Genomic DNA, 22,665 nt, shown 5'->3' with positions numbered 1-22,665 from the left:
TCTCAGAATACATGACTCATATTTCCCTTCCTTTGACAGATTAAGGGGGCAGGCTTCTCGAACAAGCCTAAAATGAAGTACTTAAGCTACTTAATTATTGAGGTAAGAGCAGATGAGCATATATAACCATTGTAAGTGCCTTTGCTCTTTTTGGACTCATTTGCTTATTCAGTGTCACTTCTATTTATTAAGACTTTCAAATTTACACATTCAAGGTATTCCTTTTAAAGCAAAATGACCTTGGAGTCCCTTGATTATGATTAAAAACAAAAGCTATATTACAGGTTTGTGCCAAAGATGTTTTGGCATTTATTAGACGTATTCTGTCGCCCCCAACAGGAGGCTACAAGAACTTCAATCAGGGCAGGAGCAACTCAAACCATTCTGATAAAATTAATCTTAAAAATTATGACCTCTGTAAAATACTTTTTAGATAGCCCCATCGAGAAACTCTCGTATCATATGACATCATATAAAATACTAAACCGATTCAAACAGTGTATAGCTGCATTGTATACATAGGTGGTTTGCTATAACACAGGCCTACATTTTCATGGCCTCAATTTGTGGTATAGCCTTCATCATGATGTTTTTACGTTGACGTACTCATACTGGATATGTAGCCCTTTGCAAAATTACTGGCATTCTCATATGACAGAAAACGTATAGATAGGGTATCTTTTGAAGTACGTAGCCAACATAATCCCCATTACCAAAAAGAAACCGATAGAGGGCGCCCGTAAATGGGTTATTGCACAAGCTTCATGGAGTACTGACGGGCCTCTTGACCAGTCTGCGTGCAGCATTTGAGAAACTGTCAAGTTTACCAACATACAGGAAACAATTTGATTTTGCTTCCAAACTTAAGGCGCGATATAGTCGTATGCTTACCTTATCTAACGTGGCAGGTCTTCAGGTATTTCGGATGAAATTTATATCAAGGTAGAATACAGAAAATGTGATTGAAAGTGCGTTTATCGGACACATATTTCAATTCAATTCAATTCAATTCAATTCAATTCAATTCAATTCAATTCAAAAGAGCTTTATTGGTATTGGAAACATACGTTTGCCAAAGAAAGTGTTAAAATAAAAGTAAAAATTAAGTACAAAAAAGAAGACAAAGACCAAATGTGTAAATAGAGCTGTCTAAAACTGCTGCATTATAGTCACTTAGAAAAGATGTGGTGTTTAACTTAAGATATAAACTGAAAATGCTGAATTTACTCATAAAAATATATACACATAAGTAAAGATAATTTAAGATAAAATAGAGAAAAATGTCGACAGTAGTTAAGTCATTTTTCATTTTTTCCTTGTCGTAACGTTCCAATGCATTACTTTGAAAGTTGTAAACGGAAGTAACGTTCCGTATACTGGCTAGCTTGAAACGGGTTGCGTTGGGATAGGCCATAACAACCACCCAACAAGGCGTTGTGGTACTATGGGGAAATACCGAACCGAACCGAGAATAAAAACGGTCATGGTTTAGTTTTAAGTCGAGGTAAATGCAGCAAATTTGCCGCAAAGTCGATGCAAGTGGAGATAATTGCATTTTAGGGTTCAAATGTGGACGTTGACGTCGAGCCGTGCGTAATGAGCAGAGTTGGAAAAAGAAGGTGTTGAGCTCGAGCTGCATTTTTTCTCTCTCAGCCAGGGACAACTTGGGTCGGAGTACTGCTCAAACTACGAAGCGAAACGAAGGAAAATAATGCCCACGAAGCTCTCCACTTTCTGGTAAATATGCCTGGACGCTTTCTTTTCAACAGTTGCTTCACATCCTGCTGAAGTAAATTGCTGTTTCCGAGGGGTGAAGTCAAAGCGACACAGCAGAGGTAGCTTACCCTAGCCTCTCAGGATATGCTACTAATTACAGGGCTGTGCTCAATATGACTCCTCTTGCTAGGCATTCGTGAAATATTTGGACTCTACTTCCCATTTTTATCAGCTGGTACGAACAACCCACTTGGTTTTGCTCTTACAAGCACTTTTAACCAGGGCTTCCGCTGAGCACCGATAGCCCTCCAGTAGCCCAAAGACCAACAATAGCTCCGCGTTAACGTCAGGCTAACAAAGCCATCGACAATGATTGATTTTTTTTATGCACGGGTTAAAGAAGGGACACTTATTTCGTTTAAAGGAGGCTAGACCAATAGAAAAGTTTGAGATGAATGTGCGTTTCCACTTTGAAGATCAACCTACATGTTGCTGTTTATTGCTGCTGTGTCAGATAGTTGTTGATAGGCTGTGCTATGGCAACAATGTGGCCTGTCATCTATTGCAATCTATAACCTACTTGGTGATAAAGGTTTATTGGTGTATCAGAGTTGTATAAAAATGAATGTAGTCAAATCATATCCAGTAAAAACTTTGAGGTCAGTAATTGCTGAGATTTGCAGATATTATCTTTGCAATTTGGAGTTATCCTTTCTTGTGTGTACATTGTTATTTGCACAACCAACCCATAAAATCATTTTTTAAATGCTTTCCCATGGGGTTTCTGCAGCAATATAGTATACACGTTGGTGTGACCCTTCAAGTGTTGAGGAACCATATGTACACTGAGATAATCCTGTGGTAATCTCACTGAAATTCTGCTAAGATTCAGCATTTTGTTTCCTCTGAAAGTGTCTGAGTGTCTTCCTGTCTTTTAGTTTGGTAAAGGTGCATTCTCTGCACCCTTCAGCATTTAGGTTTGTAATTTTACCAGGTTTAACACTTGTGTCAGTACTCCAGGGTGATATAATGACATGTAATTATTGGAGTTACATGCTTATACATCCATGACTGGCTGTGAGCTTGCAAGTACTTGCCAAAGAGTCACTGAATGAGCCAGACTTTGGCTTGGATGCTGTTTACTCTGGCCCGTAGGACAACTAAACAAGGAGCATTGACAACTCACTTAAAATGAGCACTTATTGTTTCCTGGGCTCCCATTCATGCTCTGGAGATCCACTGCCAGGCTGCGTTTGTGTAGTCGTCAATGTGTGCACACTTAACATTTCTTTATTGAGAAGATGGCCCCTGTTCAGTCAGTGTTGTAGTGCAAGCTGGCCTTGAGTGTGTCATTCATCTGCTCATTCTTTGTAACTTATGGCATCCTCATGTTGTCACTGACAGGTCTGGAAGAAAGAAAAGAACACGAGTCACAGTAAACACTATATGTAGTGTATCCACCTTCTGTGTATCTCGACCTCCAGAGGCAAAAAATGAAGATCAGCAGACAAACATAGCACATGAAATGCCAAATATGCAGCAGTACGGTTCTTATTGTTGGTTGACACAGGCTAATCCAGAGGCTGCCCACCATGAGTCATCATTGTGGGGACTTTTGTTTCCTCTGTCTGTCTCTGTCATTTCAGTGTGTTGCTGTTTCTGGCCTGTTCTGATTCCTGTAGCTTCCTGTAGCTCTCCTGACAGAGTCTGTAATCAGTCCAATGGCCTGATTAACTGTTACACTGATTGACCTGCCTGGCAAAAACACTGCAGAGGTAAGCACTCTGCTCTGCAGCTCAATTTTGTCTCTTCAGCTATCATTTCAGTGAAAATATGACATCGTTATTTTATAAAGGGAGTAGTTTATTCACTTCTCTCTCCATCCGCAGTCCATTTTCCACTTGTTCTTTATGCTATAGGAGCCGTGCAGGCATATCAATATCGTGGAGGTCACTCTGTTACAAAGTTCTGGATTCTGCTCACCATTGCGCCGCGTATTATAAACCTTTTTGGTGCGCCTCTGATTGTATCAAATATCCAAAGAGTCAAACAGTCTATAATTACTGTCTGACGCAGTGTTTCTGTCCAGCTTGGTTTGCAAAGCGCATTACGGCCAGCTCTCCCCTCAGGTTGTTTAAAAGCTTATGTGAAAGCAAAACTTTTTTGAATTATGTATATTCTCTTAAACTTGCACGCTATAACAAGGGATTAGTTTACATGATTTGATTATATTTTTTACATTAATGGACTGGGCCTGAATGTTTTTTTTTCTGTACACGAGGCAAGACGGTAATTTATCTATGATTCGTCTGGGAATATGGCAGAGCTTAAGATAAGATAACAGCATGTCAATAATGGACTTCCTGTTAAAGAAATCACATTGAAGAGCAGTGAATTTATGAGCTTTGACACAGATAGAGCACTTTACAGGGACTGTTTTATTCTTTTACACATACATAAACCTTTTGATGTTGGCCTTTAATAAACTTTGCCCGGACTACTTTTTGAAAGGAAAGTGTTTGGGAGTTGCCGCTCTTTCATTCAGCACTGCCTGATACTGTCCCAGTGATTACTCTCCTTCAGAAGATTAGGGACTGTGTCATTGAGACTAACAAAGATTACTATCAAACGGTAGTGATTTCATCATTTCATTCACAGGATTCACATAGGGACTGATGAACAACATAGCACCTATTCCTTTGTGCCATCTGAGCAAAGGAAAGGTTGTCTTTTGATTTATATACTGTTATACACTGAGCGGAGAGGCAAGAAATAGAACTTTCTCAATCATCTGCTACACTGCCCATGAAATTCTTCACATCACTTTTGATCCTTGAGGTCTTGTCACGCTGATGAAGCTTCATTACCGCTGTCACTTTGATTCAGAATGTTTGTGTGTGTTTTATTAGCAGAGTTTTAAGTGGGATGACCTGCAAAAACCTGCAGGGAAATACGGACGTGCTGCTAAAATTTGGGGTTGCTAACAAGTAAGGAAATCCACATACCTGCTGGTTCCCCTTTTTTCTCTAGCAATGATGAGGAAATCCACATTAATGATTGATAAAGTGCCTTGACTGTCATTTGAATAATACATCGGTCCCGTTCTTGTGCCAAGGTTTTTTGTATGGTAATGTTCTGTGGGAGGCTGGGGGTTCGGTCTTTTAAACCCCAGCAAGGGGCTGTTTGAAATAAAATGAAAAGGCCTAAATGAATGAGGCAAGGTGAGCAGTTTGAAAGGGTACATATGCCTGTGTGTGTGTGTGTGTTTGTTTGCAGAGAGAGATAGGTGGGGGGCAGGGAGTGTCTCCTGTCACCTCTCATTAGGGACATGCAGTCCAGCTCGGGCCGGCGTCTGCACCCCCCCTCCCTTCTCGTCTGTGGCACTGCCCTCCTCTGCTCCCAGCACAACAGAGCAGCTCACTGTTTCAGTCTAAACTGCGGAAAAGTGTCTTAATTTTCGACATCAGAGAGATTATGGCGGAGATGCTTCTTATTGAACAGTGTGAGTCAGGTCTCAGGGAAGTAGCTGTCCTAAATTATGCTTTTAGAATTCTGCACTGCAGCTGAAGTTAAATTTGGTTCACTCATTTGAATGAGTTAAAGCTGGGAGTCTGCCTAGCTGGAAGTCAGCGTGTTGTTCGACTGATGTGTTGGCTGCTTTGTTTTATTCTGCCTCTGCCGTGCTCCTTTGAGGTCCCCCTCTCCTCTCTCTCCCGCCCCCTACACCTTCTTTTGTAAACAAGACAGTATATATCTCAAGGGCTTCCTCCTCACTCCTACATATTCAAATTCAATTTCTAATTTTGTCCAAATGAATTCCCTGTGAAGATGGGGCTTATTTAAAGCAGTCTAATGAAATAAAGATCAGCCAACATTTTTATTGGAGTGCTCCAGTGTGACTGCTCGGTGAGTATTTGTGTGTGTGGAGTAGGAGACTGTGGTTTTCCATTGAACCCTTGGGAGGCTGTGGAGTGCTGCTCTACAGGGGCAGACACTGTGATTTATTAGTATGGTAGGCAGAAAAAACCCATCAGGCTAAGATTAAACGGATATCCCATCTCACTCCAGTTCTCTGCCTGGTCTTTCATAGAAGAGAGAATAAATATGACTTCTTTAATTATGACTTATTTAAAGGTCCAGAGCGATGAGAACTGCAGTTTCCAGTCTCTTCATTATGTTGAAAAAAGGGCATACGCATGCAAGGTTAGCCAAGATGTAAGTGTTCGGGAATATTGTCCTTCTGGTTTGGAAAATAATCAAATGGATGCCAGATGTACTCAGTTTGTGCCTGATGGATTGAAAGTGTACTTAATTTATGTGGTGCTCTGGTTTGTGTTAGATTGTTAGAGCTGGCAAGAATAAGCTCAGGGGAAACGACCGTTTACCTTGACTCACCTCTGTCACACAGCGTTTTTGTTGTTAATATGTGTGTTATCTAATCATATATATCAACAACCACCTAAATAATCTAATCACTTGTCCTGTAAAAGCACCACATATGATAAAGACTGGGGTCATGGTAAATTTGCATTTCCCACAGAACACATTCTGACTTGTCATGACAGGAAGTGCAGGTGTTACTAATAACATTAAAGATGACTCTCTGTTGAAGTGTCCCCAATCTTGGATCCTATCCGCTATAGTCTGATGACGTTATAGCCTCTGGGGACAATGGTAAACACGTCCGCCATGTGCGGTTTAGCCAGCGGTTAGCGTTAAACAACTTCCAGTCAAGACTTCCTTCCGAAAACTACTTCTAAAATGCTCGTTTGTTGAACGGTGGTCGGATTAATCATTTCTGATACATTCAAGGAAGTCTGAAAATCTAAAAGCTGAACGACTTTCTTTCTTTCAAATGACTTTAGATCTAGAACAGATTGCTAGCTGTTAGCATGCAGATGTCTGTTTATAGAGATGAATAAGAAGCTAAATTGTCGTCAGATAGCCACTGATTGGAGCCGGGATGTCATTACGCCGCATTATGTTCCGCCTGCTTTTGCTCTCCATGTGGACTGTTTTTCCTGCACACACCGCAGCCTGCTGATACGTGATTGGTCAATATTACTCGGACTACAAGCGTACTACAAACAGAAACCAGAACACTCCCTGACAATGACATAGCATGCACAATGTCAGGACCCTGAAGTTGATGCAGCTAGATAGGATTCAACAATCATTAATTTTATTATTTACAACTGTGCCTTTCCTACAGCAAATTCCTCCCTCTGTGATAAGGCCTTTTTTAGAGCTGGTGATGCCAAAATAAACAGATAAAGAATGTAGGCAAGCAGGAAATGAGCAACATAGGCATGTGCAACGTTACTGTTCACTGGTGAAATGATGATATGCTTGATCACAAGATAAATAAACAAATCTGCTGTTCAGGATGATTTACACAGTACCTGTGCTTGTAACATGTAGTCTTTCTTGCATACAAAATCATTCCAGATAACATGAGGGCTGCTGTTGTTTTTACCACAAGGACGTAATCGACCTCATTTTCATCATTTGCATAATGCTAGCTAACCCCACAGCTCCATCTAATAGGTCAAATGTTTGCAAGCTGATTGTGAATACTTCAAGTGTATATATACAACAATTTGTTTAAGTTATTGCATTTCAGACATTCTTTGCTATGTGTTTATCGCGCTGACAATGAGAATGTGATTTCATGGTCAGCAGTAGGGGTGGGACAAAATATCTATGCGGCAATATATCGCCATCCTGACAATTTTTATCAATAGGAAGGCGCCAAATATTGATACTTAGTAGACGGCGCTCTAAACCGATTTCATTTTGACTCACCGCCCCACTACTTCATGACTCCTCTTGGTGGCGCTTATGACATGAATGAGGGTAACGTGTTAATCAGATATCGTGATGTATCATTATATGATTGTCTTGTAATATATCAAGTATTGCAAAATAGATGTTTTGTGATCGGGATCGTGGGCCACGTATCGTATTGTATCGTAAGTTACCCTGCGATTCCCACCACTAGCCAGCAGTAATGGAATGCCTTATTTGTCAGGTATTCAATCAGTTTGATGATCCTAGAAAGGTATTTCAACCTTGTTGATGCAAAAATAATAAAATCCAATATTGAGATAAAGCTTTCCTGTTCATTACAACATCGCCCACATTGATCTATTACAACCACGTATTGAAGGGAAAGCAACCACTGTTTAAATGGCATGGCAACATCTCTAAAGGTTGACTTGTGCATAATTTCTGAAAACATACTGTCATATTGGCCTTTATTATGTCCCATAATGCACTAGGATTGCATTCACACTTGATATTTCTGCTGTTAAGCACTGAAAAGAGTTTTACTGAACAACTACAAGCCGTCGTAGCTGTGAAGCACAGCTTAGTCTGTCTGTTTCGACATGGACTGACTGCAGATCCAAAGTTTGCAAATTGGTTTAGTGATGCTTCAATAGTAATTAAAGGGAATGTAATACTAAGCTGCAGGGTTGTAATTATTATGACCTTGGTCAATGAATTTTCATTAAAATTGAAGTGTAATTATGTGCTGTGCAGACTGAACCTGAAAAACATCCAAAATATTAAAAAACACACGGTTGAAATATGAAAATGGACAAGTTGGCAAAAAGCAGAGTGTGGTGTTCCTTTTTGGAATATCACTGTACATCTGCACAAGATGAGTTGTTGACTGCAAATCAGTGTTTCCTGAGAGCAGAGCAGAGGAAGTCTTTGTTAACCCAAGTCCTCATTGAAGATTATAGATAGAAGCCTGAACACAGTCTGCAGATGAAGAGTGACACTCACAAAAATAAACCTCAACACAATTTTTTGCACACATTTCAGGCCTGTGACACTAGCAGGGCAGCCGTGATTCATGATTGCACTGAAATCAATGTGGCTGAGACAGTGTGATAGATAGTGATAGATGCTTCTTCAACATTGGCACCCCTGGCCATTCATTATTTGTGACAGAGTCTAACAGTCCACACTCATCATGTTGAGATATTAGTCAGCAACATTTAAAAAAGCACTAATACCTTGACTTAAACGTCCTTCTCTCTTTTTCTCCTCCTTCTGTCCTTTCATCTTCCTTTCCTTCAGGCGTGGCAGCCTGGGCCCCAGGCTCTGAAGACGCTTCAGAGGATCCACGCCTGACCCACGACTGAAGATTGAATGGAATACGCCGTCTGAGCAGAATGACTCAGCAAGAGGGGGGACCCCCAAATAGCAAGTGAAGAGAAGTGAGGATGGGTGCCAATGGATCCAGCTATCCACACTCATGCTCCCCGCGCATTGGGGGAAATGCACAGGCCCAGCAGACTTTCATAGGTGGGTATTTTCTCTCTGGTTTTAATAACCAGTGTTTGTTTGCATAGCGAACACAATGTCGGCTCTGCTACATGCTTTGTATTTTCAGCTATCAAACGATAAACTATCTCTGTCAGGTGTTGACTGTTGAACATCACTCTCTTCTTAACTGCAGTCAAGTGTTAAAATGGCACCCTCGAACCCAAATTGGCACTATGCACCACTGCTACAAAACGCACAATGGAGGTCTAGCACGGCCCAACTCACACTTTACGTTAGATTAACCTGCTGCTACGACAACTAACGGGGCAAGAGGCGAACGCTTTATGTGCATGAGAGCTCTTGAACTGCAGCATTGACTCATACACTGAACACAAATGCATTAAAAGGCAATGCTGCTACTTTTTCTCTGCCATATGGATTTTATTAAGTGTTATCAGAGGAGGCTAAAAGCAGGCTAATCTGGTATCACAATTTGTTTCCCTGTGAGCAGCTATAGGCTGTTCGTTAAACTGTATTTCGGCTGAATGCTGTGAAAGCTACAGTCTGATGCGTCTTTGCTTTTGTTCTAATTTCAGCAGCGTTGATGTGAGTTTCAGAGAGCGCTGCTGCACGATAGCGAGGGTATTTCTGTCTGCCTGCTAGTTTGTGCCTGCATGCACTCAGAATGAGTCTAAAATATGGGTTGTGTTAATTTGTGTGGGTTGAAACATATTGCTTATATTTAAGCAGTGCTTATGGTTGTTATTATGAGGAATGTTTGGAATCTTATTTGATACTCCTAAATTATCAACCACTGGGGTCTTTCTGGGTTATGCTCCTTAAAGCACCCCACGGTTTGGAGAACCACTGAAGACATCACATTAAATACAGCTACATAAAACATGGTTTATTTCACTTTCAAAACGATGCTCGCTCTGAGGTTTCTGTAGTCATTTAAAGTGAAAGTATTGTTAAAGGAGACTAATTCTCCCTGTAGCCCCAGAGACCTCTGAGGTTTCCTCTCAGCTCTCTAGCTGCTCGGTTGTGCTGGCTCGGGCCGCCGATGATTCAGTGTTAGAATGATTACTATTTGGGTCACAGTGATGGATGCGGAGAGAAGGGCAGGAAGAGAGGATCTCCTTGGCAGAGCTTCCTCTGACGTGCGAGCCCTGTCTCTCAAGCCAATGATAACTGCTATTTACTGTAATTGATTGGGCTCAAGTATGCGAACAGACTAAAGTTCATTGAGAAGTACAAGGCAGGACATAGTTCTCAGTCTGGGATGAACCGTAGTTTGGTCTAAAACAAAACAAATTGAATGTCTGTTTTTTTCCGCTGTTGAACTGGATCCAAGTGCTTTGGTAGCTGGGTCAGGGTAGTGTGTGCTTGGCCTGACGGGGCTGGCCACACCACAGGGGTGCGAGGGACAGATTGTGTTTCTAGCAGTCTGCCATCAAGGGTGAACTGGTGCTGGGGTAAGGGAAGGAATAGCCCCCTTTACACAGCCTGTTTAAGACGGGAATGTTTTGCCTTTATCTGTCTCTCTGTCCTTTAGCTTGCAGCGGAGGTAGTAACTGAGACGAAATTATGTCTGCAGGACAGAACAGAGCTCTGTGTGTATGTCAGCTGATGCTGTTTCGTTTCACATCAAATCTTACCTGAATATTAAGTAAAGGTAAAGATTTTAGTTTTAAAACAAACTACAAGTGTTGTAAAAGCTAACCTGTATTGTATGTTCATTCCAGGGACGTCATCCTACTCTCAGCAGGGATATGGCTGGGAGTCTAAGCTGTACAGCCTGGAGCACGGCCATGAGCGGCCCGCCGACAGGAAGAAGAAGAGCCTCGGACTGGCGACCCTCAAACGAAGATTCATCAAAAGGAGGAAGTCCAGCCGCTCAGCAGATCATGCGCGGCAGATGCGGGAGCTTTTATCAGGGTGGGACGTCCGTGACACAAACGCCCTGGTGGAGGAATACGAGGGCACAGCAGCCCTCAAGGAGCTGAGCTTCCAGGCCAGTCTGGCTCGTGCCGAGGCCCCCAGCTTGGCACGTGATCTGGCTGCACTCTACCAGCATAAGTACTGCACTGATGTGGACCTCATCTTCCAAGGTACCTGCTTTCCAGCTCACCGAGCCATCCTGGCTGCCCGCTGCCCGTTTTTCAAGACTCTACTGTCCTCGTCCCCTGGCTATGGAGCGGAGGTTCTTATGGACATTGAGACAGCAGGCATTGATGTGCCCATGTTCTCTGCCCTTCTTCACTACCTGTACACTGGGGAGTTTGGGGTGGGTGGAGCTGAGGACACCAGGTTGCAAAATGTGGATGTACTGGTGCAACTCAGTGAGGAGTTTGGTACACCTAACTCTCTGGAGGCTGACATGAAGGGCTTGTTTGACTACATGTGTTACTACGATGCTCTGCTCAGCTTCTCCTCAGACTCAGAGATGATAGACAGCTGCAATGAGCGAGGAGCTGTGGCTGCAGCACCGACAGGGGGCTCAGGAAGCAGCGGAGTCCCCGGGACCCCAGACGAGGACCTTAGGGCTCATAAAGCTATCCTCTCAGCACGTTCTCCGTTCTTTAGGAACCTTTTGCAGAGGCGCATCCGCACAGGAGAGGAAATGACCGAGCGCACATTGCAGACACCAACCCGCATAGTATTGGATGAGTCCATCATCCCACGGAAATACGTGCAGGTGATTCTCCACTGCATGTACACAGATGTGGTGGAGCTGGGGCTGGTGCTGCGGGGCAGCCCCTCAGCAGGCAGTCTCGGCGAGGTGCAAGCCCTGGTGTCTGGGGGTCGTGGAGCCAGCACAAGGACAGAGGAGGCCATGGAGCTGTACCACATCGCTTTGTTCTTGGAGTTCAGTATGCTGGCTCAAGGTAAGTCATTAACACATGTTTACAAAGCTTATATCACAAAATAGATGGTATGTGACAAGATAAATGTGGGTACATTGGCGCACTTCAGATATGTTGTTTTATGTTACATTTAATGGTAGCGCTGATAAAACCTTCTTATTAACTGTGACAATGTATTTTAATTGCTTTTACCGTGAATTTCAAAGATAATTTGTCAGTCTGGACTGTCATAATCATAGTGTCAGTTTCTATGGATTCACTAATATGAGTCTGATTTTGTTCTAACTGGCTGGACTTTTGAGTGAATTAATGCCTCCCCAGACCCAGGCCTGCATTAATCTCTCCCTCCATTCATTTATATAACGTGTCTCAAACATTAATATATGCCAGTATTAATATTCTACTCTTTCCCTATATCTTCATTATGCATATTTCGGCATATGTGCAATATGGATGTAAAGACCAAGCTAGTGTGAAACAGATTGTCTGACTGATGGTTGTAAAAGCTGCCAGGCTGATATAGGTTTGGGGGTTTGTCTGCGTCTCCAGGAGACGTGCAGCACATGTGAACATCTGTTAACAACTCGTCACTGCTCTGTCTTTACTCCGATAACTTAATGACCACTACCGCTGTTTCAGAAATGAGCCCAGTAACATGCCAAACATTACAGTCATGGTTTGACCGTGCCAGTCACTTTGTCACTCTCACCTCCTCCGGAGTGGCGAGCCTGAGTGCTGTCCACTTTCCAATCTACCCAAACAAAGCTCCTCTTCAATCAAATGACCTTTGGAATATGCCATACTCGAAGCTGTCTATTTCAAATGCACATAAAAAGTACCTCATTTGGCCTGCCTGTCATGACTATATGGATCCAGATAGGGTGACTCAACACTGTGTGCATATCGTATAAGCATCTTAGCTGTAATAAGCCACAGTGATGGGTGTTTGTTTATCAAATATTGAGTCGGTTACATGAGATGCAGTAAAAGCGTACAATTTCACTGCCTCAGCCTTGGAGTGAAATGACACACCATTATTTCCAACTTAAAGTTACATTGATATTCAACATATTCAAAGTGCACTCATTAGAGTTTGTTGTGACTCAGAAACTTCAGTGGAGCTGTTTCACATTTAAAGCCCTCCTGGGACGTCTTCTCGCTTTGTGCCTTCCTTCAACCAGACTCTGTGGTTGAAAGGATTTTACTGTGAAGCTGCTGCACACATAGAACATCATTAGCCTCTATATGTGCTATGCTAACCTACAGATTTATATAACTTCATTTGTTTTCCTTACAAATGTACAAATTCTTAAGTAAGCAGGTATTTCAGCATTTGTGCAAAAGTACACTGCAGTATTGACACAAATTAAGTGCATCATGCCGTCTAAGCAGGGTGTATCTTGTCCAAACAGGAAGCTATATGAACAATGGAAGACGATTCTTGGACACAATGCACTCTATAGTAAACATACTTGTATATAAAATCCTTTAAAAGCACAGGATTATCTGCGGGAAGCTGCTGAAATGACTTTTCTGACTAAAGGGCAAAGAATCAATAACAGTCTTAAGACGTGCAATGATCTGAATAGCAGCGTAGACTAACTCCACACACACAGCTGGTTAGCCACCACCTCCCACCCTCCAGCTCCCGTGTCACTCTCAGGGTCACTCTGGCAGCTTAAGCCGACTAGCAGGCAAATAGTGTCATCCCCACACACCATCACCTCTTCCTTCCCACCCCCCCACCCCCCTCTCTGAACAAGCCCCTACTCAAGGGTATTTTTATCCCCTCTCCTCCCTTTCCACACAGCTCTAATCAGTTCCCATGAAACCTCATTGTGGAATGTGGTTCGATGGTTGAGGTTTGCTTGGTGTCATTTCATCCAAGTCCCCTCTCTTTGTCTGCTTTGTGTTTTATCCCTTTAGAGATCCATCTTTTACGTTTGTATTCCACTTTTAATTTCCAAAATCTTCCACGCTCCAAAGTGTCAAATCATCCCGGCGTCGGTTGGTTATGAAATGAGAAATATGAGTCCGTCCCACCGCTGGAGACTTCAGTAGCTTCCAAGTCTCTTCAGGAGGCAGCACAGAGGCTTATGTCAGAGGTTTCATATTGAGATCACCCCCTCATCTGTCACACTGTCTTCCCCATGGCGTGCTCCTCAACTGCCTCGAAGTTTTGGCCCATGGAGGTTTTTTTGTGGAGAGCTTGAGCTCTCTGTCATTCCTCCGCCTTAATTCTCAAGATGTGAATCCCTTTATGACTCCATCTCACTCAAATAGCAGCCAATATTAAAAGCCTTATTAATTTTTCAAGTGCACCGCAGAGATGATAGCCAGCTGGTGTGGTTTCAGCGTGTGCACTGTAGTACTCTCTCTCCCTGCATGCTCGCTGACTGACCAGTGTTCTCAGGGCCATTTCTTGTGTTTGGAGTGTGTTGACTGAAGTTTGGGTCCTTGAATGATCATCAGACATACTGGCTTGTTTACAGGCCATTGAGTGCAGTTGATGTTTTAAGTGGTTTTGGAGACTGTGTGCTCCATAAACAAAGTAGATCTAAATAATAAGACAAAATGCATATGTCATGCAAAGTTAGCGTAAAGCAGAGTTGGCTGTCACTGTTCCCGCTGTTGTGTTGATATTCTTGTCAGTCGGCTAAGCTCCAGTGAATGTGGTGTGCCACCCGTGGAGAGAAGGGGGGGGCGGGTTAGTATTAGATATAAAGCTGATTCTAATCTGGAGCTCATAATAAAAGTGCTGCGTTTTAAAAGACTGGCTGTCGCTGTGAATTCTAATGGGCTAACACTGAGCAGAGCTGTTTGCTTTCCTGTGCCACTGGTCCCTAGTGGGGACTTGTCTGCCTTTGTGCATGTGCGCCTGCTTTTAAAGAGAGGGCAAAGAAGCAAAGGTGATAGACTGACGCAAGCAAAAGCACTTTCTAAGAAGACAGACAGCAAAGGGACCGGTTGTGGAAGCCGAGGCACACATGATGGTATTCCATGCCCCCTCTTTCAGGCTGTTTATGGCAGATAAAAAAGGCAACGTGCCCTGGTCAATATTCCAACTTCAGCTGTCTTCTTAACGATGCAGGATTTCCACCTTTCGTTTAAAACCCTGCGAGTGTCTTTCTTTCATTTCTCCTTCTTACCATTACAAGTTAAGATGCCTTTAAGGGGAAGCACATCATAAGTCTGTGCTGCTATGCATGTATGTGTTCCTCTTAAAATATGGGACGGATATGAAGCTTCAAATTCAAAAGCATCGCTGGAGCCATCCCTCTGAAGTCTTGTGTCCAGTGTCCCAGGGTGGATGTTCAAAGTGGTTTGGGGGCAGAGAGGCAGCTTAGATCTCCTAGTTTTAAGATAAGAGTCTCTCAGAGGAGCGTCGCTACTGGCCCAGCTTATGAGCTGATGGACAGGACGTCCTGGAATGAGGAAGTTGGCAAGCTTGTGTTTAGGTTTAGCTCTCAGTGGACGTCAGTCAGTCTGGCTTTATCTCCATGGATGTCCGTTTTGTATTAAATGATATTGATCAGAGAGACGCTGAAGATAAGAGCCACTGCTGCTCTTGCATGTTGGGTTTTTGCATAGATAGCTTGACCTGGCCAATCATAGGTTAATGTGAGTGAATGCTAGGGTGTTAATTCTCCCTCAGTGCATCCCTTCTAGAATAAGAGTAAGTGGGAGTACCAATGTAGGCTGACTGTTCAAAACTTTTCCAAAATTGGCTCGAGCAGCCGGTACATAATTCCCTAAGCCTTCTGTGGCTTTTTCAATGCATTTTTGAATTATGCACACAAGTGTGTACACATTCAGAAAAGGTGTGTGTGCCTCTGCACCGGCAGCACATTTCCTCAGGCTGCTGTGTTTACACATCACGGTTAAGAGGAGGCAGCTTGAGACGGAAACACATCAAGGTATCAAAGGCATTTCTGTGGGTTGGTGTGTTACAGAGTTAAACCACTGCCTGCTGTTCTGGTATGTGCTCTGATTTAGGAAACGCAGCAAGGAGGATGTGGGGGCTACCAGAGGTAGACTCCCTGGGTCAGTGAATACGAGTCAAAACCACTGATGGTCTGGCAGAGGCTGCAGTTACCTCTTTTATTCACTCAGTTTAAGACTTTTCAGCTTAAGTATTATATTGCTCGCTTTAAATGTTTGTCTTTGTGATATGATTAAATATGACGTTGTAAATGTGTCCCTCTCTCTTTCTCTCAGGCTGCGAGGACATTGTTGTGGAAAGCCTTTCTCTGGACTCGCTCGTCCCCATCCTGAAGTGGAGCTCCCAGCCGTACGGCTCCAAGTGGGTCCACAGACAGGCCATGCACTTCCTCTGCGAGGAGTTCAGTCAGGTTGTCACCTCAGATGTTCTCTACGAGCTCGGCAAGGAGCACCTTCTCAGCGCGATTCAGTCTGACTACCTGCAGGTAAGGAAACAGAACATCACCTGTCAATCTCTTGTCACTCTGAATTACGTCAGAATGTGGAAGATACATTTTCTGGTAGACTAATGGATGCCGGACTTGTTCACTGTTGTTTCTTGTTGAAAATACACACACACACAGATGCACTAACACACATATACACACGCACACACAGCAAACACTTGGGCTCTCCAGGGTTGAGTAACACCATGCCTTCAAACCCAGAAACCTAATCAAAGCTGAGCTGTCAGCTGCACTGCCAAGCTACTCGGGCGTCACAGCAGATGGTTGAGGTGAAGTGTTGTAATTCAACTACACAAACAAATAAACCTGGTCTGCTCTCTGCTTGGACACCTCCTGAACATATTGCATTTTCACCTTACCCTCGTTTAACAGCTTCCCAGTTTTGTTCTCGACAGTATCCTACCTTGTCCTAAAAATAATGTTGCTGTTTCTCCCTGTCCTGCTCCCTCTCTCTCTATGTCTTTCTCTTTCTCTGCCCTGGTCTCATTCACAGGCGAGCGAGCAGGACATTCTCAAGTATGTTGTTAAGTGGGGCGAGCAGCAGCTTATTAAGAGGATGGCAGACAGGGGTAAGATAATACACTCTATAATTACCCTTTGAGCAGCCCCCCTAATAGCCCTGAGGAAATTACCCACTTATCTACAGCCTCCAAAATACCCCTAAAAGCATAGAAGGAGCCAAACTTTACCCATGTCAGCAGGATGTGGCCTCAGAGTGATCGGTCATGTCATTGTGTGCTCTGACCCAGTAAGCTATTGTAATGTTTAGGGTTTAAGGTCAAGGTTGTTAGTCATCATATTTAAAGGGCTAGCAGCCTGCCTCAGGAAGCTTTACCACACTGCAGGCAGTGCAATATTTATCCGTAATTTGTTAAATTGAACTTGTGAAGCTGTGTAAGAAAACATCAAGCAGGGTTGACTTAAAGGCATTAAAAGCATAATCATGCTTACGTAAGCCGTCATGGACATATGCATTACATTAAAAAGCTGCTAATGGCTGTTCTTGTCCTCATTTAAACCAGAGCCCAACCTGTTGAGCGGCACAGCCCACAGCGTAAACAAGAGGGGAGTGAAGAGGAGAGACCTGGATGTGGAAGAGTTGAAGGAGATCCTGTCTCCCCTCCTGCCCTTCATCCGGACTGAGCACATCTTGCCTCCTAACAGTGACGTCCTCTCTGATGCGGTCAGTCCTCCCCGTCCTGTGTATGTATATGAGTAAGACCCTGAGTCGTTGTGATTGAGTATTGATCACCATTCTCCTTTCTGTTCACAGCTTAAAAGAGGCCTGATAAGTACCCCTCCCTCAGATATGCTGCCCACAGCTGAGGGGGGGAAAGCCAATGCCTGGTTGCGGCAGAAGAACGCCGGCATCTATGTGCGTCCCCGCCTCTTCTCTCCCTATGTGGAGGAAGCGAAGGTGAGGCTCGTTCACTTCTGATTAATAAAGCTTCAACAAACGAAGGAAGCTTTGGATTTTAATCTATCATCAAAGAGAGTGGAGATTCTGTAAAAAGGACATAGTGCCTGGGGAAAATATATGAACTGTTCATTTCTCAGACATGCTAAAATAATCCATGCGCAGTTGTAGCAATGCACACTCGCCATTTTTAATAGTTGCTTCCATCATCTTGACTGAAATTCAATTTATGTCCATTTGCACACTTTTCCTAATAAGTTACAGGCCTTCCCGGGGCCATGAATATTTATGAACATATTCCTAGACCGGAGAGAATCGTTATTAGATGAAGTGTCAATCAAGTGGTACTAATTTGCAAATCCTCTCTGTGTCCTTGAGTTGCACAGTGGACTTTTATTTTGTAGAACTTCTGGTGTAAAACTCCCCCTTTTGTCTAACTGTCTGTTCTGTCTCTCAGTCTGTGCTCGACGAAATGATGGTGGAGCAGACGGACCTGGTGCGTTTGCGATTAGTGCGCATGTCCAACGTCCCAGACACACTCTACATGGTGAACAACGCTGTGCCTCAGTGCTGTCACATGATCAGCCACCAGCAAATGGCAAGCACCTCAAACACGGCTCCATCGGTTGTGGCCAATGAAATTCCAGGTAAGAGGAATGACAAAATGGTAACAGAAACCATATGGTCACTCAATTTGGTCCACAATGATCAATCTTTTTTACTAATACATGTTTGTATTGTCTGTGTATTTCAGTGCCTCAGCTGCCGGTGGTTAAAGAGATGATCCGGAGGCTTCAGGAACTGAGACACTCGGAGCAGGTCCAGAGAGCTTACGCCCTCAACTGTGGTGAAGGAGCCACCGTCAGCTATGAGCTGCAGCTGCGGGTGCTGAGGGAGTTTGGTCTGGCAGACGGAGCCACTGAGCTCCTGCAGGTTAGTAAAAAGGAAGAGAGTTGGTCCCCCGAGGTTAGTGGGGGTGAGATGACTAAGGCTGGGATACCAACAGGGATGGTCAGGCCTAGGAAACACAGACCTCAGATATGCAGCGGACACAGAAGTTTAACAACCAGAGGATAAATCTTCAGAAAAAGCTCAAAATAGGATTTGCTTTGTCAGCACCACAGTGAATATACATTTCCTTTTGTTTTTCAGAACCCGTACAAGTTCTTTCCTGATGAACGGTTTGGAGATGAGAGTCCGATTCTGGCTCTGCGCCAGGTGGGTCGTTGTCGGGTAAACAGCAGCCCAGCCATGGATAGCATGTTCACAGAGCTGGAAGGAGTAGCAGGCTTCCACCCTCCCCTCCCTCCTCCACCTCCCCCCTACCACCCCCCTGCCACACCCAGCCACGCTCAGCTCAAGGGCGCATGGCGTCCTCGGGTGCCCATGCCTACCCCCACCCGCTCCTTCTCCTACCCCTGCAACCGTACCCTGATCCAGCGCCATGCGGCCTCCAAGCATGGCAGCTCAGACTATTCCTCCGCGCCCCGGCCTCAGCCCCCAGACTGCACCAACCCGCAGGCTATGGGCCGAGCTTTGCTTTCAGACAGGCAAGCGGTGAGTGTGTGTGTTACTTCCTTGTGCTACATTTTTGTTTGCATGGTTTGTTTCTTGGAACACAAGTAGCTGGTTTGCAAGGTAACGTCACAAATGTAATCTGTTTTTCTGATGCAGATGACCATGGAGCCTGTTATAAGGGAGTTCATGCCTGACATTGCACTGGGTGTCTCAGTCATGTCCCTGAGGGAGCAGCACATGGCAGAGATGGACAGGGAAGGCCCTCACAGTCCGATGGGCCCCTCAGGCCACCATATGCCCCACGGGCCCTGCCCCTCTGCCCGCCTCAGCCACAGCCACGGCCCTGGACACGGCCACTCCTGCAAGAGACACGCACCTGAACCCAAGCTGGAGGCTCAAGCCGAGTTCCCTGACCTGTACGACTTCTCCTGCCGCCCTGCAACCCCAACCTCCTCTCACCCTATGCCCTCCTTCGCAGGACCAGACCTCTACAGCCACAGCTGCACCCCCTCCAGCGCTTACCCACCCCCCTACATGTCTGACTCTCAGTCCCAGGGACACCCGCAGGGAAGGACTGCCACAGACCCCCTACGTCTGGATGTCCTCAGTATGACCTCTCAGAGGCATGATGGAGTCATTGCCAGCCCGTCTGGAGCCCAGCCTCGGATGGGACACATCCCGAGGGGGCGATCAAACGAGACAGACCTGACTCACGGTTTAGGCCATTTACGGTCTCCCAGTGGGAACATGGACGGCTATGAGGAGAGGCACTCTGGACCTAGAGATGCCCCGGAGGACATGGTTCTAGCTGGAGAATCATCAGGCCTCCAGCAGCCTCACAGGAACAGTGTCAGCGAGGAGATCGCCCGAGACCGCAGGTCGCCCAGCAAACCCGACTACCCTTATAAGAAATCTGCACTTTAACCCCGGCTGAGGACCAGGGGTTGAGTTAAGAAAAGGGAAAGCATGACGAGTGGCTGTCCATCACAGTGGGCGGCAAAGCACTAAATGTGTGCCTGCGTTTTTGTGTGTGTGTTTGAGAGGAGCAGAAAAGGGGTGGTCGATGGTTGCTATTTATAGGTTCTGTCCTTTTGTCCTACCTCTATCACACTGTGCTATCCATCACACAGTCAGGGTAAGGAGTGAGAGCTGTAGGTTAATTGTTGATGCCTGTAATTGATCCCTGCCTTGTCCTGCTGGTTTAGAGGAGGACTCGGGCTCTACTGGGATCGATTGTTTGATTGTAAAGAAAGAGGTTAGCTCTGTGCATGTGGAGGTCACAACACTAGATGTAGCTCAGTTATAACAAAGACTATTTTCACAGGTTCTGTTGTCTCTTGATTGTTTTCAGCATAGAATGAGGAGATGGCAGGATAGGATCTCAATTTACACAAGCCGACAATGGCACCCAGTGTGGGAAAGTGAGTGTTGTGATAAAATCGTATGTAAATTCATATTTCCATTTCTTCCTGTAGCATGCCTATAGCAAGCAACCCACCTGACTCGTTTCCCCCTTTGGCTGTGGATCTGCAGTGCTGATGAGTAATGGGCCGAGGCTCGGTCACACAAAGCAGGAATTGGATCTGACGGGAAGTAGGTCATCAGTGCTCGTCATTCTCCTGTTACCCAGGCTGATAATTGTGTCGGGCTTTAACTATCACAGCCTCTGTGTGTCTAGCTTAGAGGCAGGAGCCTGCCGTTTGGAGATAGTAGGGGGGTAGCGGGGGGATGGCGGGCAGGTTCATTACTGGGATACAGTGGAAAATATAGGGGTGCCATGGCAACTGACGTACAGTGATAAAGAGGTGGCCGTTTGTTGTTTTTTCAGCTGGAACAAGTGTGTGTGCGTGTGTGTCTGTGTGCGAGGATAACTTCACAGGTGTTTAGACAATCTCAGTACTGTACACTCCCATCTTTAGTCAGGTCTGTTTGTACATATCAGCGAGTCTTTGGCACAGAGTGCATCAGTCAGCGTGCTAAAGCTCCCTCCTTTCTGTTTAATCCAATAGCATCAAGTAATCAAATCTAAAGCCTTAATCAGTGCTTGTAGTATTCAGTTTTAGCTACCTTTTATCCAATTAAGTATGATGTCATTATATCGCAACCCCTCTTAATTGCTTATTTGACTGTTCTGCTCACGACGGACTCATTCACTGCAGTCTTTCCAGGTGGTGGAGGTGGATGTCACTGAACCCCAATGCTAAAACCATGTATATACATCAGGCCTACATCTCCACACCTCATGGGGGATTGTGCACAGCCATTGTGGACACTGTTAAATATACTGTTATACAGAGCAGCAGCAGCTGTAGCTCCAGAGTACACACACGAGTACACACATGAAAGCCTGTTAGAGCCAGCAGCTGGCACACAACCTCACATACGAGTATCATTGCACTGTAGGAGCCACCTGTCGATTAGCCGAAGGGGGAAAAAAAAGGAACAAATGAATTAAGAACAAAAAAGGAATCTTTTATTGAAGAAAAAGTTGGCGATTGCTGGCTCATATCTCCAATGGAAATTGTATATAATGAATTGAGTTCCACACAAATTTTTAATGGTTTCTATCACATTGTAGTGGATGTTGAAGGTTTGTGTTTTTACTGTAGTGGACAACACTGTGTACTTGTCAATGTCATGAGATCTCACTAAGAATGTGTGGTATAAAACATAACGATTGTGTCTCAGAATCTATTTTGTTCCTAAATGTTATGAATTAGGGCAGTTTGTTCAATGTCGTAGGTGGTGTGGAGTACCATGTTTGTAGAGATGTTTTTCTTCCCTCTTTTCCTTCAAAGTAACAGGAATATGTAGAGGATCTGAAGACATAAGCTCTCATCCTAGCAGGGATGAAGTTGCCAAGCAGAAAAATCATTTTTCCATCTAGGTTGCTTCATGGGGAAAAAATGCAAAACTCCAGATTCCTCCCCATGTTCATGTTGGTTAGTTGTTATATTTTCCAGGACAATGTTCCATTGAATAAAAGCCCTTGTTTTGCTCTTTGCTGTAGAGAAGTCAGTGCCTTCCCCCGCCTGCGGCTGGGCTTTTATTGGAGAAGTGACTTTGATGTCTATGCAAGCTCTTTTCTACCAGCTTACCAGCCTGCATCAAAAACTTCTTTGAAATCTCATGTAGCCCGTTTTGTGTACATAGTGTTATTTAGCACCTTTTTGAAACTGAACCATCTGAAATGTGTGATTGCTTGTGTTGAATTCTAACAGGTACACTGTACTTGTATGGTATCATAGAAAACATGTTTGTAGATTGATATTAAGTTGCATTTAGTTTCACTGAATCTATTTTTCTACTGTCGCCTCAAAAGGTGCATAACAGTGGTCAACTTGGGCATCCTCAAAATAAACTGGTTTGATATTATGGAATTCATTTGATCTGTGGTGGTTTGTTCTGTGCACGAGGAACA

At 44.3% G+C, this 22,665-nt stretch overlaps 1 protein-coding gene across 2 annotated transcripts; it reads left to right on the top strand.

Moving 5' to 3' along the window:
* The first annotated feature begins 1,406 nt into the window (after nt 1-1,406).
* btbd7 (BTB (POZ) domain containing 7) lies at nt 1,407-22,628 on the top strand. 2 transcript variants are annotated; one of them, XM_069662233.1, is made up of 11 exons: nt 1,407-1,737; nt 8,806-9,033; nt 10,740-11,882; nt 16,080-16,288; nt 16,803-16,878; nt 17,332-17,492; nt 17,583-17,726; nt 18,184-18,373; nt 18,481-18,659; nt 18,879-19,283; nt 19,401-22,628. In XM_069662233.1, exons 2-11 carry the CDS (start codon nt 8,952-8,954, stop codon nt 20,166-20,168), a joined length of 3,357 nt encoding a protein of 1,118 aa, XP_069518334.1. In that variant the 5' UTR covers nt 1,407-1,737; nt 8,806-8,951; the 3' UTR covers nt 20,169-22,628. The 2 variants fall into 2 exon arrangements, with proteins under 2 accessions (XP_069518334.1, XP_069518335.1); XM_069662234.1 differs by lacking the exon at nt 1,407-1,737 and adding an exon at nt 3,411-3,491.
* Nucleotides 22,629-22,665: the final 37 nt, after the last annotated feature.

This window comes from Semicossyphus pulcher, unplaced genomic scaffold (assembly GCF_022749685.1).
Source record: "Semicossyphus pulcher isolate SPU_LCO1_2020_fin unplaced genomic scaffold, fSemPul1.0.p SCAF_14, whole genome shotgun sequence".
Classification (NCBI taxonomy): Eukaryota; Metazoa; Chordata; class Actinopteri; order Labriformes; family Labridae; genus Semicossyphus; species Semicossyphus pulcher.
This window is presented reverse-complemented; position numbering and strand designations above follow the sequence as displayed.